This window comes from Gymnodraco acuticeps, unplaced genomic scaffold (assembly GCF_902827175.1).
Source record: "Gymnodraco acuticeps unplaced genomic scaffold, fGymAcu1.1, whole genome shotgun sequence".
Taxonomy (NCBI): Eukaryota; Metazoa; Chordata; class Actinopteri; order Perciformes; family Bathydraconidae; genus Gymnodraco; species Gymnodraco acuticeps.
The window spans coordinates 94,330-112,502 of record NW_022991213.1 but is presented as its reverse complement, the minus strand read 5'-3'; the positions used below and the strand labels follow the sequence as shown (position 1 = coordinate 112,502).

The 18,173-nt window shown below is 38.7% G+C and overlaps 1 protein-coding gene across 1 annotated transcript; it reads left to right on the top strand.

Annotated features, from left to right (window-relative positions):
• The first annotated feature begins 1,323 nt into the window (after nt 1-1,323).
• LOC117561360 (probable E3 ubiquitin-protein ligase HERC3) lies at nt 1,324-17,252 on the top strand. Its single transcript, XM_034238668.1, has 23 exons — nt 1,324-1,596; nt 1,701-1,812; nt 1,943-2,019; nt 4,829-5,050; nt 5,142-5,233; nt 6,002-6,132; nt 6,482-6,606; nt 7,467-7,537; nt 7,664-7,776; nt 8,661-8,720; nt 8,802-8,907; nt 9,018-9,213; nt 11,668-11,816; nt 12,436-12,552; nt 12,634-12,732; nt 13,597-13,746; nt 13,936-14,076; nt 14,227-14,396; nt 15,325-15,388; nt 15,498-15,568; nt 15,678-15,861; nt 15,978-16,074; nt 16,266-17,252. The coding sequence occupies exons 1-23, from the start codon at nt 1,410-1,412 to the stop codon at nt 16,484-16,486; spliced, it is 2,955 nt and encodes a 984-aa protein (XP_034094559.1). The 5' UTR covers nt 1,324-1,409; the 3' UTR covers nt 16,487-17,252.
• Nucleotides 17,253-18,173: the final 921 nt, after the last annotated feature.

Genomic DNA, 18,173 nt, shown 5'->3' with positions numbered 1-18,173 from the left:
TCATGTCTTGTTACATAAGAATAGATCATATTTGTTAAGTGTTATTATGGGAGAATTACTATTCTTGTGCTACTACTGCCTTATTAGGCCCATATTGAGCAGAGCATATTAAGACCACAACTCATGTACAACAACTTCGTTACTTGCAACAAATAAGCACTAATTAGAGGGTTATTGAGGAACAACTCTCAACTAATGGCTTATTACTTGTAGAATAAGGCATTAATAAGTGTTTTATAATGACTACTAAAGAGCCAATAAACTGCTAATATGCATGTTAATTAACAACTAGTTGATGGTTAATTTGTGTACCTTAATATAAAGTGTTACCCAAATGTTACATACAATATGTTTAAACATAATACTCCTTTGTGTTCTGGAGACTTTTATTGTTGAGTTACGTTTTTCAAAACCTTAATATAGGAATCATTTGTTAATTAACATTATACTGTATGTTGATGCAATAAAAATGACTTCCTTCTGTGCTCCTCGGCTGTTGAATAACTGCTCAAACATACACACATCTTAAGATATAACACTGCACTGTGGAACTGGTTTATTTACTGCAGAATCTCCTCTAATTTAGTTAATTTGCAGATGTGGATGAATGATGTGAAATATAATCAACTCTTAAATCAGACTAGTTCCACGTGGAGTAAATCCACAAGCTACCCTGCAGTGTACAAAGTCATTCAAGCTGCACCTTTAGCAGCTTTGAGAACACTTTCATGATCAATCATTATGAAACATATCATATATTATTCTGAAAAGGATCAATCTGCATAATGAGTATTTTTTACTTTTGGTACTTTAAGTATATTTTGATGCCAAGACTTGAGTAAGATTTTTGAATGCAGGACTTTTACTTAACACAGTAGCCTACTCCTACACTTCTACTTTTACCTAAGTACACGATCTGAGTACTTCTCCGATCTCTGAATATTTGTATATCTCTGTAAAGACAACATTGCATAAATGATTTTGATATCTTGTTTTGATTAAATGATCTCAATGCCTCGTAGTAGAAGAAGAAGGTATAGGACATAAGGAGCTATTTTTTAAGATAATGAGTTGTATCTGCTGTGCTTTTCATCCTACTAACAGAGTTGTACGTTTTGTAATCTATTTTCTCCCTTTAGTCATTGAACCTCCCTTATCTCTACCCTGCTGTAGGCTACAAATTAACAGACTTCATGAACTCCAGTTTCACTTTCGGGTTTCGTTTACCTCAGAAGTGGTGAAGGTCCTCCTCCCTCTGACTCAGTGGGCGTTTTGTTTTCGTTTCTTCGCAGTGTGTTGATATTATAAGTTTTGTTTTCCAGTGTTTCCATACGTCACTTATTAAGTTTCGTTTTTGATTTGCAGAGTCATAAATAGCAGCTGTGGTTGATCCTGAGAGCATAAGCAACATGTTTTCATGGGGAGAGCACGGCTGCCAGCTGGGAGATGGTTCTAACATCTCAACAGCTGATGGAGTCCACATCACGGAACTGTCAGCGGGTCGCACTGTGCTCGCCTTCATCCAGGGGGGTGGAGAGGCTTCCGTTATCCGCACCGAAGAGAGCAAAGATGGGAGAAGAGTCAGAGGAGAACAGAGTGAGTTATATTCCCTTTTTAAAAAGTTCTGACAAAAATAAGTTTATTATTTAAAGCAATATTGACATTGCCATAAAACCACCTGCTGTGTTGTGTTCTCTCAGAGTTTGTGAAGTTTAAAGACAAGATAAAGGCTGTGAGTTGTGGAGATGATACGGTCACACTGCTGTCTGAGAGAGGACAAGTTCTCTGTCTGGACACAAGTCTCGTTCCAAGGTAAGGAGCCATTTATATAATATTACCTTTTTTAGAATGTGTCTTACTAAATATATATGTCGGATTCATGCTAGTCAACTTTATTGCTTGGTATTCCATCAGTCTTATTTTGTGTTTCTTGTTCTCTCAGGCCTTTGGCAGCTTTGTGTAACATAGAGGTTTCTCAGGTTGCTTGTGGGAGCCAGCATTCAGTAGCCTTGTCGAAAGGTAGGCTACAGTAAAGTGTACAATAAACTGCTGAAAACACATGACACAAACAACAATTATAAAATAATGATATACACCAGAGTTATAGGCAATACATCAATCTCTGTCGTTCAAACACATCTAGTATTTCAGTGAAGAGATGTAGCTCTTTACCGTCTAACATTCAGCTTAATCACTGCATTTAAAAGTACCATTACTCAATTTTGTTTTTCGCTTTTGTTGTTTTGACTTAGTGGAAAAATACATTTTTGTAAAAGTTGACGCAAAGTCCAGTAGTAGAGATGAAGGCACATATGTAGGACATACATCGATGATATATCTGTATCAGCCTACATGTTTCCAACAGGGGCGGACTGGGGGGAAAAAGTGGCCCGGGGATTAATTGACAGACAGGCCCACTTAATGTTACTTAACAAAAAACCCTATGCAATTTATGTTATTTTGGACAATTATTCATATAGTAATCACATTACCTGAGCCCTTGAGTTGCCTAGAGCAAAATAGTTACAGCATATATTTAGTGATTTTAATGTTAACAGATCATTGATGCAATAACATTTGGACCCAATTTGCCTGACTTGACACATGGAATAAAACATGGGCGTAGGAAGCATCCTCAATGTGGGTGAGACCATTTAACAGGGGGTGTGGGCAGGTGGTGGACCTCACCTCCTCTAGGGGGGTCCGGGGGCAAGCTCCCCCAGGAAGATTTTTTTTTAAATGTTAAAGTTAAATGCATCAATCTGGTGCATTTTGAGAGCAAAATTAGGGACTAAATATATGGCAGTCAGTAGCTTATCCCATACTAGAATCGATGATTGAATGCCAGCAGGTTGAGAGGGTGTTGTGCAAAAAAAGCCTCGTGCAACTTAGTCAGCTGCTATGTCAATAACACCTTTCCAACAGAGGAATTCAGGGAGGGACACCGCTGAGGTTAACTTGAGCACACTCTGTGCTAAGCTAAGATACAACGAAGAACTATATTTGGAAATGCAGCTTGACAGTGCTTTGCAACACTGATCTTAAAAGTTGGGTTTCATATCATAAGATACAAAAGGCTAGATAAATAGATACAAGGCTATGAATAATGAAGGATACACATGATAACCCTTGAAAACTAAAAAAGGTATGAATAGATAATATAAAATAAAATGCATTTAAAAATAAAAGAATGTGTAACATTAAAAGAGAAAATATAACCCTGATTGATAATGATACAAATAATACATAAACTACAAATAATAGAATATAAATAAAATGTTAAATATAATGGGAAGTATACTGCATTGATTATTTATAATTTAAAAAATAAACAATAATAACAAAGTGAAGCTGACTGTGAGCCGTAGGGTCGCCGGTTCAAGTCCCCGACCAGACCTACATTTGGAGTGTGGACTTCTACTTGGAGAGGTCCCAGTTCACCTCCTGCCCTGCCGTGGTGCCCACCGGACATCCCCCTTCCCCCCTCACTCCCATTGCTCCCCGGGCGCTGTACAATAGCTGCCCACTGCTCCTAGTACTAGACTCCTGGTGCTAGGATGGGTTAAAAGCAGAGAACACATTTCACTGTGTGCTGTGTGCTCTGCATGTGTGACCATTGAAGAGGGTTTCATCCCTCCCAATTATTCTTCTTCTTCTTCTTCTTCTTCTTCTTCTTCTTCTTCTTCTTCTTCTTCTTCTTCTTCTTCTTCTTCTTCTTCTTCTTCTTCTTCTTCTTCTTCTTCTTCTTCTTCTTCTTCTTCTTCTTCTTCTTCTTCTTCTTCTTCTTCTTCTTCAACACCCATATAAAACAGAACTGTAAACAGATTAACTTTTTCTTTCAACATTTATTTGAACAGCAAGTGGAGGCAAAAGTGACTGCACCCAAAACAATAAACCTGCTAGCTAACTAGCCTAAACTCAGTAACAGAATGTGGGCAACACGTTGTTCTCCACAGCCGCGCGACCTCTGAGTCAGACGTCACTTCCCCCTTTTCTATCCTACGGGTACAGCCGTACAGCCACTCCCCCTGGACCCCGTTTCCCTGCCACACCCCACTGGACTGGGCTGGGCTGGTCCGGAACACTTACAAATGTGGGCCGCTAGGATTTAGGCCCTCCGGCCCACACACAGCACCGGCCCACCGGGGAAACTCCCGGTATTCCCAATGGCCAGTCCGCCCCTGGTTTCCAATATGGAAGGTTTTTCATATTTTCTTCTGAACATATGGCAGGAAAATATACTTTTGGAAAATTCCAAAATAATGTTGTTACACAGTTTGTCCAACAGAGCGCTCTAACATTAGAGGAAGCTCTAAAAGCTGTCAACACAGTCATTCAACCGGGTCAAACACTTTAGAGTCACTGTGATTAAATACAGTGTCAAGAAATGTAATAGCCACCTCACTAATTATTCAAACCAAAATAAAAATGACCAACATAAGACACCATGTTGTAACAGACACATTACAAGCATTTGTTTTTTATACATAAAACAACAAAAATATATATAAACTATGAATGTGATATATAATTTAACTCCCTAATATCAGTGTTAGCCGGACTCCAATATTAATAATTATAGTAACAAATATCTTCCTAAAAAATTGTTAAAACACAAGTTTTCCAGAGTTTTGTGATAATCATTTTGTTTTCTCACAGTCATGCGGCCACTGCTCTAGATCGGTATCAGCTCTAAAAATATCCAGTATTGGTCATAATAATAATTATAATAACAAAACCTCTCCTGGAAAAACATTGATTCGAAAGAAGTTAGCCTAGAGCACATACGTCATTAAAGTCCAAAGAAGTCACAGTGTTTTCTCCACAGATGGTCAGGTGTATACATGGGGCCAAGGCTCCGGGGGCCAGCTGGGTCTGGGGGAGAGGCAGCCCAGCGCCACATCCCCCCAACACCTGAACTCTCTGTCAGCGGTCCCCCTGGTGCAGGTCGCTGCAGGGGGGGGGCAGAGCTTCGCCCTCTCTGTCTCTGGAGCGCTGTTCAGCTGGGGCAGCAACCATTGTGGGCAGCTCGGCCTGGGAGACACCACAGGTAGAAAGAAGAAATACTTATGTGTATATTACATTTATTAAAATATATACTTATCAGATGTAAAACTGAATTTATATTTATTTGTCTACAGACAGACATACACCAACTCCTGTTCACAACCTAAACACAAAGAAAACTATTCACATCTCCTGTGGAAAGGACCACACTGCTACTTTAACTAAGGTTGGACATAAAAAGCTGTGATTTCCTGATATATAAATGTATACGAATAAGAAATATGTTTTAAATTATATTGAGCAACATTTAAAAAACAACCAGTAGTGTGAAGTTATTTAAATTATTTTTGTTGAATTAGTGCAAAGGGTAGTACACATACATTAGAAGTGACATACAATAGAAAGGAGAAGACAGAAACAATAGCCATTATAAGACAGCAAAAAGGCCTAACAAACAAAAAAGGAAAAAAACGTATTTTTGTTGTTATAATTATGCGATTGAGTATTTGTTACTAAGGGTGTTTATATAGTAACCGTATGTATGTGTATATTTCTAATTCCTAGCAAAGACAATGAAAACTCAACAGAAAACAATAATAAATACATACAAATAAATATGTTACGCTCAAACATATATATATATATATATATATATATATATTTATAATACTACTTCACAAGTACAGGATCTATTTGTGGAAAGATCTTACTTTACTCATACATTACATGGGTTGAACATGAGCAGAAAGTGCCAAGTTGATCATTATCAAGAGCCAATCAGAAATGATTATTATTCAGATATCATATATATAATACTGTATATTCAAACTTACTCTGAGAATAAGATGGGAGCAAAGGCAACATTAAGAAAAGATGATTACAGTAAGCTCTTTGTGAGAAAATAAATGATATACTAACTTCCAGTCACACAGATATGTGAAGATGTGAAACTAAACAACATGTGAAACTGATGGTTGTCTGGTGGCCTCCTCAGGACGGTGCAGTGTTTACGTTTGGCTCTGGTGAACACGGACAGCTCGGACACAACTCATTCAGAGATGAACTACGACCTCGGCTTGTTGCAGAGCTCTGGGGGGCAAAGGTCACCAAGATCGCCTGTGGAAGGTACAACACGCAATATTTAGATTCTGAACTCAGCACCAATGCAGTTCAAACAATGTTTTATTATTTGACATCATCTAATTGTGACGGTTGAAACCAATTATAGAGAATCTAACTTTGCATACAGTAGCTCCATGAGAGTATGATCAGCTATTCATCTTTTTATTTTTCAAGGTATTCAGTATACATTATTTTTGTCTGCTGCTTTTTAAAGGGTTGGCCTACAAAAGAAAGTCACTGTTACAGCACTCTTGAGATTTGAACTGGGGCTTGGAGGCTGTAAAACTCAAGAAAAAGCCTTTGTTGTTGACATTATAATCATTTTGTGCTATATTATTGTTTTCTCAATCAGACATCACACATTGGTGTTGACGGACTCCAAGAGGGTCTACTCCTTTGGGTGTGGAGAGCAGGGGCAGCTGGGACACAGAGAGGAGAGTCCTCCGTCTGTGCCGCTACCTGTTCAAATGCCACAGGGTATCTACATTTCAGTTATAAGTTATTAATTCCAGTTAGGAAAGTCATACATATTTATAAAATATTTTGTCCAATATACCATAAAAAAAACTATTACTATTGTAACAGACAAAAACATAGGATTATCTATAATTAAGAAGACAATTTAAAGGCAAGATAGGATTGGATAGCTTCTTGTTTACCAGCTTTGTAACTGTTGAAACTTTTGGATGATTTCCCGTGTCCAATTACATATTTTTAATTGTATTATGTTGATTTTAATGATTTTGTATTATTATTTACTAATAATATTTTAATATTTCTGTTTTTCTTTTATTGTAACTTTTTATTACAAGTTATTTTAAAGAGGGTTTACATTTTGTGTAATGTCTATTGTTTGAAAATATTTACAATATATATACATTTTATATTATATTTTTTTTTTTTTTATGAGGTCCTATGACTGTTCCTTAATAATTTCTCTTAAAATGTTGCTGCTACAATGAGTTGTGGGACATCATTATCTCCCCTCCATTGGTAAAAGATTCTCCTTATTTCTTTATCACTTACTGTACAGAATTCCCTCAGCTCTTATCATGGCTGCCATTTCACTCAGGAACCTTCCTTTATTCCTCTTCTCTATTCCTTGCTTTTATTGACATGGTTAGTCCATACATGTGCTTTGCTCAAGATACAAACACATTTTCTTTACAGGCAGTATAAGTCAAACAAAACAGGCCTCAAATCCTACCGCAGCCTACAAGAGTGACAGTAGTTAAAGGGAAAATAGCATGTTAAATTGACTGAATGCATTACATATGGCATGGTTTCATGTCAACGTATTTCGAAGAAAGATAACTTTTATTATATTATTATTCCAGATATCACTGATGGTCCTAAAGTAAGAAACATCTTCGCGGGAGGAAACTGTTCGTTTGCAACTTCTGTTCAGGTACCAACACAAATACACTACAGATCATAATGGTTTGAGGTTTAATAATACTTTAACACCAATGAATGATACATGTTAAGACGTTTTCCTGAGCCAAACATAAAGTATTTTTTATTTCGTTAACAGGAAGCTCAAGAGGAGTCAAACACTGACAGCAATGTAAAACAGGACTCTATTGATGGCCTGATTGACAAATGGCTCTCTAAAGGCAATTCAAGATCATGGAAAAGGAGACAACAGTAAGTAGCAGTTATCGTGTATATATAATTATATTAATGGTTTATATCATGTTAGGTTGTAATTAAATATTGTTACACTTGAGTATTGCGATATTATATTTTGTGATGCTGTGTTCTCAAAGACATTGGGTTTTTATTGATAGCTAACATGCATAGATGTGTTGCACACATTTATTACGTTTATTTTGCGTTATAAATGCAAATGCATTTCCCTCTGTACTGAATGATCCATGACATGCTCATTCTCAGGTCTCTAATTTGTATTCTGTGTCTCTACTGTGACATGTCTCCATGCTTTAATGTTCAAAAAGCTCTTTATTTTTCTCATACTGCCTGTGCTGCAGCACCTCTTTTCACCCTCTGTCTGAAACTAGAGCCCAGTCTGCTCTGATTGGTTAATTGTGATTGGTTAACCACTTAAAGATGTCCCGTGATAGTCTATCACGTACAATGTGTTGGAGTGCTAGCCAATAGAAACATAAGTGTTACATAGTGATGTCATTATGTTACAGAAAAAAACAAAGGAATCCAATGGAGGTGTTTTAGGTTGTGGGGGGGGGGGGGGGAGAGAGAAACTCCCTCTGGAAGGAACTTGGCATTTTAGCCTTTGGGGACTATTTATATGCACAAAAACCTATATAACACGCTACAGGAAAGGGAAAACCCCAAAAAGCATAATGGGGCCCCTAAACTTGGATTGTTTGTGTTAGGTGGTATATTCTTTAGTCAGTACATTTTTTTTAAATTGATATTGAATAATAACCCTTCTTTATCCCAATTAATATGGAATTACTAGATTATTCCCAATACACAGCTCTAGTTTTATGATAGCTATTGGCTGCAAGCACTCAATGTTGTTGACTAACCACATTAAAACCTTCCAGGGATGTCCGCAGGACGTTTTCCTCTGCATCACGTGTGAATCAAATCTTCATGGACCAAAGGTAAACATCATCTGGGCATCATATATTATTCCTTCCAATATGGTGAATTACATAACATTTATTCACTGTTTATCTCCATAGCCAAGATAAACATTTCCGGACTTCTCCTAAGTACCACGGGTTGAACTTCGCGCTTGTGCAACGTGCTTTCGAGAAACTGGCAAAGAGGGATGGTCTTTTGGAAAAGGTATGAATTGAAATGTGTTGAGCATTAATAAACATGGAAGAGTGGGAAGTTTAGTTTCAAAACCTTTTCGTAATGCTCTACTCAGTTATCGCGTTGCTTTTCCTCAACAGGTTGAGGAAGCTGCCTTGCACTTGCTTCCTTCCCTTGATGAGGAGCCAGTGGGAGTGGAGGGGCTGAGGATCTTCCTGATTCTCAATGAGCTCCTGCATGTGATCCAGAAATACAAACTGCAGTCGAGCACAAAGCTCTCCGACGCGGTGGCTGCTGCCATACAAAGTCTTTCTGCTGAAAGCCGTCGGGTCATAGGTACAGTCAGAAATTTGAATGTTTGACACGCTCAATTTAAATGTATCAAATAATCATGTACTGTATTGGAGTGCTCATCAGACGTACAGCAAGTAATAAGGGGTGAAAACGGAAGGGAAAAGTTGTTGCAATTGTTATGATAATCAAATGGGAGTTACAGTAATACTAAGCAGTGCATGCTATTGTGTAACTTTCGGGGCCGTGCTAGTGCCTTGTTTTAGGCGCCCTCATTACCAATGTGTTCATGTAGATGCTCTGAAGTTTTTTATTTTGCCGAACTTTCATTACCCTGACTTTAATATCTATCCAGTGTGTCCCCTTAGGGTGCATTCACACCTAATAGTCCGCTTCTCTGGTGCGCACCAGACCACAGTTTGTTACATTGTTTAATTTTTCGGAAGGTTCGGTTTGCGTTCACACGGGCAAAAATCAAACGGACTATAAACTTTAAACACAAGTCATGTGCTCGGAAATGCTGTTCAACCATTGGTAAGACATTAAGGGGGTTAAAAAGGCAAATCCCGGAGCCTCCGCCATGGAGCATCGGCACTATCGGCAGGTTATTCTCATGCTGCTGTTAATCTGGAGATCAACAGACACTAGCGCCCCGCGCATATGATTATATAATCAGACAACGTCCCTGTTAAGCCCCGAGCCTGTTTTCCAGGTCTCAGGCTCAAAAATGACATTCCCAGAACAAATGACCATATCTTCCCTTCTAAAAGGGTTAAATTAATAATCTTTTTTCTCAAAGCAAGGTTACATCTGTGAGTTGGATGTAGAAGTGTCAGAATCAATATAGATGTTTTTATTTGAAAGTAAATTGAGATTGAACACAGTAAAAATGTTAAATTATTGTGTCTGCCCAAAAAAAAAATTACTTATAGTGCAAACCACCCTTGAATGATGGGATGGTAGACTAAAAGCTTTAGGAATCCAAACTACAACATATAGCAAAACAAGTGAAATTTGACCTTTTTAGAGAGATTTAGCACAAAAAACCCCACTTCTGGGGTCATTTGGGTGGATTTTCCATATCTCTGGCCCCCCTTGGTCGATTTTGATGATTGACGTCTCTTTCTAACCGTCAGAGCCAATGGAATCGAGGGGAACTCCCACATACACACACACATTACCAAATAAGGAGTGAGAGTGACGCATAGCCAAAACCGGAAGCTGCGATAACTCTGGTGGCTACCATTAGCAGCTAATTTGTGCTCCGATTTTTACATAAAAATGGAATTATAGATTATAAATAATTTTTTCAAAGCGACAGACACATTATCAACCTATGGATTAACCGATTCAGCCGCGTTTTTTCTCGTTTTAATGCCATTGAACACGTCTTTTGATCAAATTGACAGCTACGGTGAGACGATCTCCCGTAAAAGCTCCTAAAAGGTAGGTGTTGTGATGTCTGCGTTTGCTTCCCCTGTCGTGAGTTCGGATCGCTCAGTGATGATATATATACCTATATAATCTGTGGAACCTCAGCTTTAATCGGATATCTTGTATGTGCAGCTACGATAAGTAATAAGGGTATCTTTATCTTGAGTTCTGTGCCAAAGTGCGTTAGCATTTTTCGCTCAGGGGTCATTTATATGCTTCTTATGAGACTTGTGTTTTGTTTTGGTATAAATGGTTTGTATCGTCAGTTAGCTGAGATTCTTCCCGTTAATCTGGTATAACACATTAATAGGTTCTTAAATATCAAGATGCCGTGAGACACAGTGTCGTGAAAAAAAAAAAAGGACCCATCGAAGGGGTCTTTGGGGCTTAACAGGCAAAACATTATGACACATATAATGAGAGACGTTCTGCAGTAAGGAGGAGGTTTCACAGGTGACAGGTGTTCTTACTTTTATGTAGTTGACCGAGCATTTTTACTCTACACGACACTGTTCAATACTTAATTCTGCTTCACTCTTTAACGAAACAACCGCGGATGTCTTGAAAGACTCTTTCGCTAAAGATTTTTTAAGACATCTTGTGACACGTAAATACTACGCTTCCTATGTTTTGGTGCGGACTGCGTTCACACCAGCAATGAACCGCTCCAGAGTTCGCAAGCAAGCGTTCCGAGACCACCTATTCGGACCAGAGTCCGGTTGTTTAGTTCACTTAAGAGGTCTCGGACTGTGTTCACACCGACCCAAATGAACCTCACCAAGCGGCTAAACGCACCAGGGTTCGATTCAACCGGACTATAAAAGGCTGGTGTGAATGCTCCCTTATATTCATTTTGTGAGCAGCTGGTACATTTAGCTGTAACCCTTAAAACGTCAGCATAAGAGCAGACACCAAATGCCCACAGCATGTGTACAGCCCCTAAAAACACTTTTTTGTTTTTCATTCAAATAAGATGCTTTACGTTAATTGCAATAAGTTGGGTCCTTGTATAGAGTCTAACTTGCTCGCTAATATTAATGCAAATCTCCTTGTTGTCTTCCTCAGGGGACTGGTGGTCCTCACTGCCCTCCTCCACCATGAGTAAACATGTTAAGGTGTGGAAGCAGGCCCTCTCAGTGATCCTGTCCAACCAGCCTGTTCCTCGAGATTCAGGAGTCAGAAACCTGCTCCTAGTCCTCCAGCTGATGTACAACGTGAGTATCAACCAGAGGTCGCGTTAACCGAATATTTTCCGTCTATGACGGATTTTTTTTAACAATGACGGAAAAATCTGAAAGCAGTCCGTCAATTTGACGGATTAGAACAAACTCGGAACAGCGCCAAAGTTTCCCCGCAGCGAGGCTCCGGTGTTATGCATGCCTGCCAAAAAAGAAATGATACCGTTTCCAAACCCAACTTTGCCGTACAAATCATTGAAATGTCTGAGTTTTGGCTTTACGCTGTGCGCACTCCTGCGAGGTGCAGTGGGCATGCATAACACGGCGCTAACAGTTCACGAGCGTGCGCCCCGCCCCCCGTTGACAGTTCACGACTGTGCTCTCCCCCCCCCCCCCCACCCCCGTTAACAGTTCACAACCGTGCTCCCCCCCCCCGGTTGACAGTTCTCTCTCTCTCCCCCCCCCCCCCAGAGTGTAAAGGCCGACGGGTAACACTGCATTTTGACGGAAATGTTACGATCCTGTCTGTCAAAATGACGGGCAGTGAAAAAGTCGAGCACAACCTCTGGTATCAACTGTCTTATTCTTGCTGTGAAATATTGATAACCATAGTTTCCTCATTAATGAACTGGATCTCATTATACTTGTTTTAAAGGCCAACAGCAGAATCGCAGGCCGTAAGAGACTCCCAGAAAAAACATTCTGTGTGGGGTTCAGCGAAAACTTTCTTCAAGAAGATGTTCAGCTTTGGCGGTCAATGTCAAAAATCAAGGTAAACAAATATTAACCAATCAGTAATCACACAAATATCTGTGATCATCAAGTAAATTACTCACATGACTCTTTTTTTCAGGATACGGATTATCAGCCACTTATCATCTGCAATTTCCCATTTGTGATGGATCTGAAATCAAAGAAAATTGCTTTTGACATCGATGTTATATGCACTAAGGTAACTTGAGTCTGGAACTTTGCTTCGTTGGAACCAATTCATAGAAACAATTTCATTTTGGTTGTCAACTGATATCAGTATTTGTAACTGGGGAGTTAGCGCCACAAGGGCTCCCTCGACAGAAGCCAAAGCTTTGTGGTAAACACACGTTTCTGATGCTTACACATTTCGACAAATAAAAGCTTTGGACATTCACTAGTGGGGTATTTACCGACATATTTTATGTCGTAGAACAAAACATGAAAATGAAAACCTCTTCAGCGTGAGTAAACCACATATATTTCAGGGTTGACTTCGAGAAGAGGGAAAGAGAAGTAGGAAACAGTTAGCGGGTTTTGAGACTTGATCCTGCACCACTCTTTGTGGCAACATTTAAAAGCTGATTACCTATTTACATTATCAATCTCATTATAAAGCTGCACTTATCAATTTTTTAAATAAACAAATAATCAAATAACACTGTGCAATGAGAAAGGGGGTCATTTTCAATGGCAACCTCACCGATCACCTGAATCATCAGATACCCTCAGCTTTTAGAGCCTTTTAGCTTATTGTTTTGGTTTCACAGTCCATAACTTTACTGACTCATTGTACTTTCCTTACTCTTATGAACCTTTACTCAAGCATCAATTAGAAGCTAATATTGATTATAATGCTACACGCTCTGTGTATGCTGTTGTGTAAATTGGCTACTGTTTGCCAAGTTTTCAATAACAACTCTTTCATATGTTCATGCTGTTTTTTACAGCTTGTTACGCTGCCCCCAAGTGGTCATAAAATAAATGCAGTTTTAAATAATGCCGTAAAATGCATGACATGACGCATACAAAGTATACATAAAAAATTTCTTTTATTCTTTTTTAGAATGAACAACAGACAATGATGACTTGGTGTTATGGATTGCCTCAGACAAATCCCTACTTTGAACTGAAGCTGAAGCGAAAGTCACTTTTGGAAGGCACCTTCGGACAACTGGCTACTGCACCTCTCAGTGAGCTGAAGAAGCCACTTGTGGTAAATATTTAGGCTAGTTGAGACCTGTTGGTTTAAGCTTATTACTGCATGTTTCTTGCTGTTGTGAGTTTTATTTTCATGGTTTATTGCACTCATTGTAAGTCGCTTTAGATAAAAATGGCAGCGAAATAAAAATTAAATGCTATGTGATGTAACCTCACAGGAAGAATCTTAATATTTGTCTCTCAGGTCTATTTCGATGGGGACCCAACGATCACACTTGTGTCCAACAGAGACCTTTTTCACCACTCATTTCGTAGTATGGTGTCAAACAAATTCGAGATGTTCATGTTCAACACCCCGGAAACACTGGCCTGGTTCCGCTCCACGGTAAGACTCTTAAGTCCTCACTCAGATAGATTCAAGGTTCCATTTATGTAATGGATTTCCTGCTAAAAATGATAAGCAGCAATAAAATATGCAACATAAATTAAATCAATCACCCTGGTTTTTCATTGTTTTGATCTCTTATCCACCCAGGCAACAGATGAGGACAAGACAAACTGCTTTCTGTTTGGGGTTCTGTGTGGATTGGCCTTGTACAACCATTGTATCATTCACTTACAATTCCCACTGGCTCTGTTCAAGAAGCTGCTGGGTGTAGAGCCCACACTGGAGGATATGATGGAATTCAGCCCGAGTGTTGGGAAGTCAGTATTCATCCACATTTTATCATTACACAAATGTGGTGTTTTAGAGCAACATAATGCAACAATACATCTGTATTTTGCGATTAACCGACCCTACGGTTGGTAACTTATACACAAGTGTTGTAAATATGGACTGTCCACAGGGCAATTATTGTGATAAATGTAGTAAAATCATGAACTAGCTAGTTGAAAATGGTTGAAAATGGTAGTATAGTTGATGTCTTTTTGTAGGCCAACCCATAAATGATTGGTCCCTCCAAAAAAAGCAATGGGATTTTTCCATTTGATGTTGGTATACTGCATAAAATAAGCTTTGTGGCCAAAACACATTTATAATACTTAACACGTTTTGTTCACCACGCTAAGCTAAAAGTGGTCTTGTCTCGATGTGATGATGTTTCGTAGTCTCTTTTATTCTTTCTTAGCAACCGCCGTTTTTATGATACATACAGACAGTATATAATGTAATGTAATATAAGCTTAAGATATTCACAAGTTGGGTATTTACTGAAGTTTTTTATGTCTGAGAACAAAACATGAAAATCTCTTAGGCTTGTTTTAACCCAACACCTTATTTCAGACGTTGAAAAACAATGTTGACTTCGAGAGGATCGAACCGGAATTTGAAAAATGCTAAGTTATTTCCGGGTTTTAGGACTTGTTTCTGCCCAACTCTATTACCCTAAAAGTCCAACAGCAAGAAGGCCAGATTGGCATTTGCCTGCAGCTTTGTACATCGTGAAGTTCTCGCCAACAATTTGAATCAAGTCTGAGATTATAGTTGCATTACATTTAGTAGCTGCATTGTGTTGATTTGAATGATTCCTGAAAGGTCACAATATATTTAATAAATATTATGTAGCAGCAACGGTCACTTTAACAAAAAACATGTATCACTCAGATCTTATGTTGAACTTCTGTTTTTTAGGAGTCTGCAGTACATCTTAGACTCTGAAGATGATGAAGTTGAAAACCTGTATGCAGAGTTTTTGGTAGGTGTTTTACTCTAAGGATCACCAGTAGTGTGTTTCGTTCATCTTTCTTACTCAAATATGTTGCAGTGATGTTACTAACCTGCTCACTTTCTTGATTCCTGAACAGATCAACTGGGATCAGAAAGAGGTTGACCTTGATCCCCAAAATCCTGAAAAGCCAGTGACAGCTCAAAATAGGTAAGACTTTTAGAATATTAACATTTTCAGTTGTGTTTGTGACAAGCACCCAGTGTGGCTCGGTTTCAGATAAATATTGATTGACTTGAAACTTTAATCTGCTGAACAGGAAGGAGTTTGTGGATGCCTACGTGAGCCATGCCTTCAACACATCAGTGGAAGGTGTGTTTCAGGAGTTCAAGCGGGGCTTCTTCATGGTGTGTGACCAGGATTTGGTGAAGCTGTTCCGGCCAGAAGAGCTGCAGCGAGTGCTCGTGGGCCAGGAGGTCTATGACTGGGCAAAACTGAAACAGGTACTGTTCCAAACACAAGATCCTTTTGTTTTCTCTGAAACTGATTTACATTTTCTTTAGCTTGATTTTTAGAAATCAAAGATTGTAACAGATTTGTCTTTTTAACCTGAATTTAGAACACAGTTTGGAATCCACGACTAGGCGACAACACCATACAGATGTTTTGGGAAGTGTTTGAGGACCTGACAGAAGACCAGAAGAAAGATTTCCTGTGTAAGTATTGCAAAGTACCTAATGAAATCGAAACCTAATGTAAGCAGCCTATCAATTAATATCCCAAATCATGTCAGTTGGTATAGGTATTAATATTATTGTTATTAATCACTCATCCATTCAAATAAATACATATAAGGCCGACACAAATTAACCTGAAGATTCCTATTTTCTACCCGGGTGTTCCTCAGGGTTCCTGACTGGTTTTAGGGGTGTTCCCATTTTTGGCATGGACGAGGTCAAGATGAAGATTCAACTCATTCAAATCCAGAGCGGTCAGACCTACGATCAGCACTTCCCTGGGTCTCTGACCTGTCACTCTATTCTGACCCTGCCCATATACTCTTCCAAGGAGATCATGAGAGACAGGCTGACGGAGGCCCTGCTGACGGTGAAAGGATTCTCGGAGTGATGCTGGAGGCACAACTGTGCTGGGAAAGGGCGAGACTGATTTTCTATTTTTGGATACCTTTGTTTGTGCTACTTCAGGATTCAATCAAAAGCACTGTGCTATATGCACATGAACTTTGAAAAAGCTAAAGAGCTGCATCATTCGTCCAATTCTGTTCCGAATTGATTTTTAAATCCTTTTATTTGTTTTTAAAGCACTAAATGGGCTGGCTCCGGCCTATATAGCTGAACTCCTCCAGCGCTACACCCCAGCCAGAGCGTTAAGGTCTGCTGACCAGCTGCTACTGGTAGTGCCTAAAACCAGGCTAAAAACCAGAGGGCACCGAGCCTTCGCGGCGGCTGGCCCTAGGCTCTGGAACACTCTGCCCCTCCATGTGAGGTCGGCCCAGACCCTAGGGGTTTTTAAATCTAAACTAAAAACTCACTTCTTCACCCTGGCCTTCTAATCAGAGCAGAGCACGACTCATGACACTTCCCTGTGTTTGATTTTTATATTTGATGTTGTAATTTATTGTCTTCTGTTTACATCGGTAGGAATGTGTTATTTATTATCTGCATGTGCAGCACTTTGGCTCGACCGAAAATCGTTTTTAAATGTGCTATAGAAATTTGATTTGATTTGATTTGATTTGATCATTCATTCCTAGCAGCACTAAGCTGTAGCAACATAACAGCTGATTTTAACTTATAATTTAAGCTTTTTATATTTATATCATGAGTTTTACTTCTCAGGAACCCTAAAGAATAATAAAAAATATATATTCTTCTATGTGTTTTTTGTGCAAAATCTGTAACTAGCCTTTTCCGGACCAGCATGTGTAAAGCGAAGTTGCCACTTTAGTAAAAATGAATGGATAGATTTACTCCTCCCAATATGTCTGTGTATTAATTGATATGAGGTCAGTCCTGGTTTACTCCAAAGTGGTACCACACTGCAAACCTTACAAAGATACCTTTGACATGGAAATGCAATTGAATGCAATAAATTCAGCAGATCATATGTGCTGCCTAACTTCTTGGCTATTATAACTGTAAAAGTGATAACATTAAAACAGAAGGTAATTAAGTGTTGGTAAAATAGAATTGCCAAAAGAACATAAATACTATTAATAAGAACAGCAGCAAAAATATATTGATACAATGGAAATCTAAGCACCCACCTTCATTACAAAGGTAGAGAGAAAATATGATATGTCATGTTGCACCAAAGAAAATTAAGTACAAGGGCAATGTAAGTAAATGTTTGTACTTGTAGATTGTAATTGAATGCATAGTTTGAAAATAATTATGATATTTTACAAATATTTTTAAACAAGATATTCTGTGCTGACATCTTAAATGATGAGCCTATTGTTTAAAGCTGTATGGTGTAAACATGTACGAGTCCAAGGCTGCTTTGGTTGTTGAAATTGTCAGTCAGATGTCACAAAACTGATGCTTAAGACAACAGGCCCATTGCTTAAGTCAGTCAAACGGTCTCAAAGGTTTTAAGGCAAAACATGTTTTGAGTCGGGTACCTTATTTTATTTTGATAATAACAACTGGCCATTTGTTTAACTAAGCTCAATTTAGTGGATTTTTTGCTTGTATTATGAAGTTTAAAACAATTATAATGTCTCATACCTAACCATATCCGTTTTTCTCTGTAGTGTGTGGGTTGCAGGTAGATCAGCAATACAGTTTTAAGA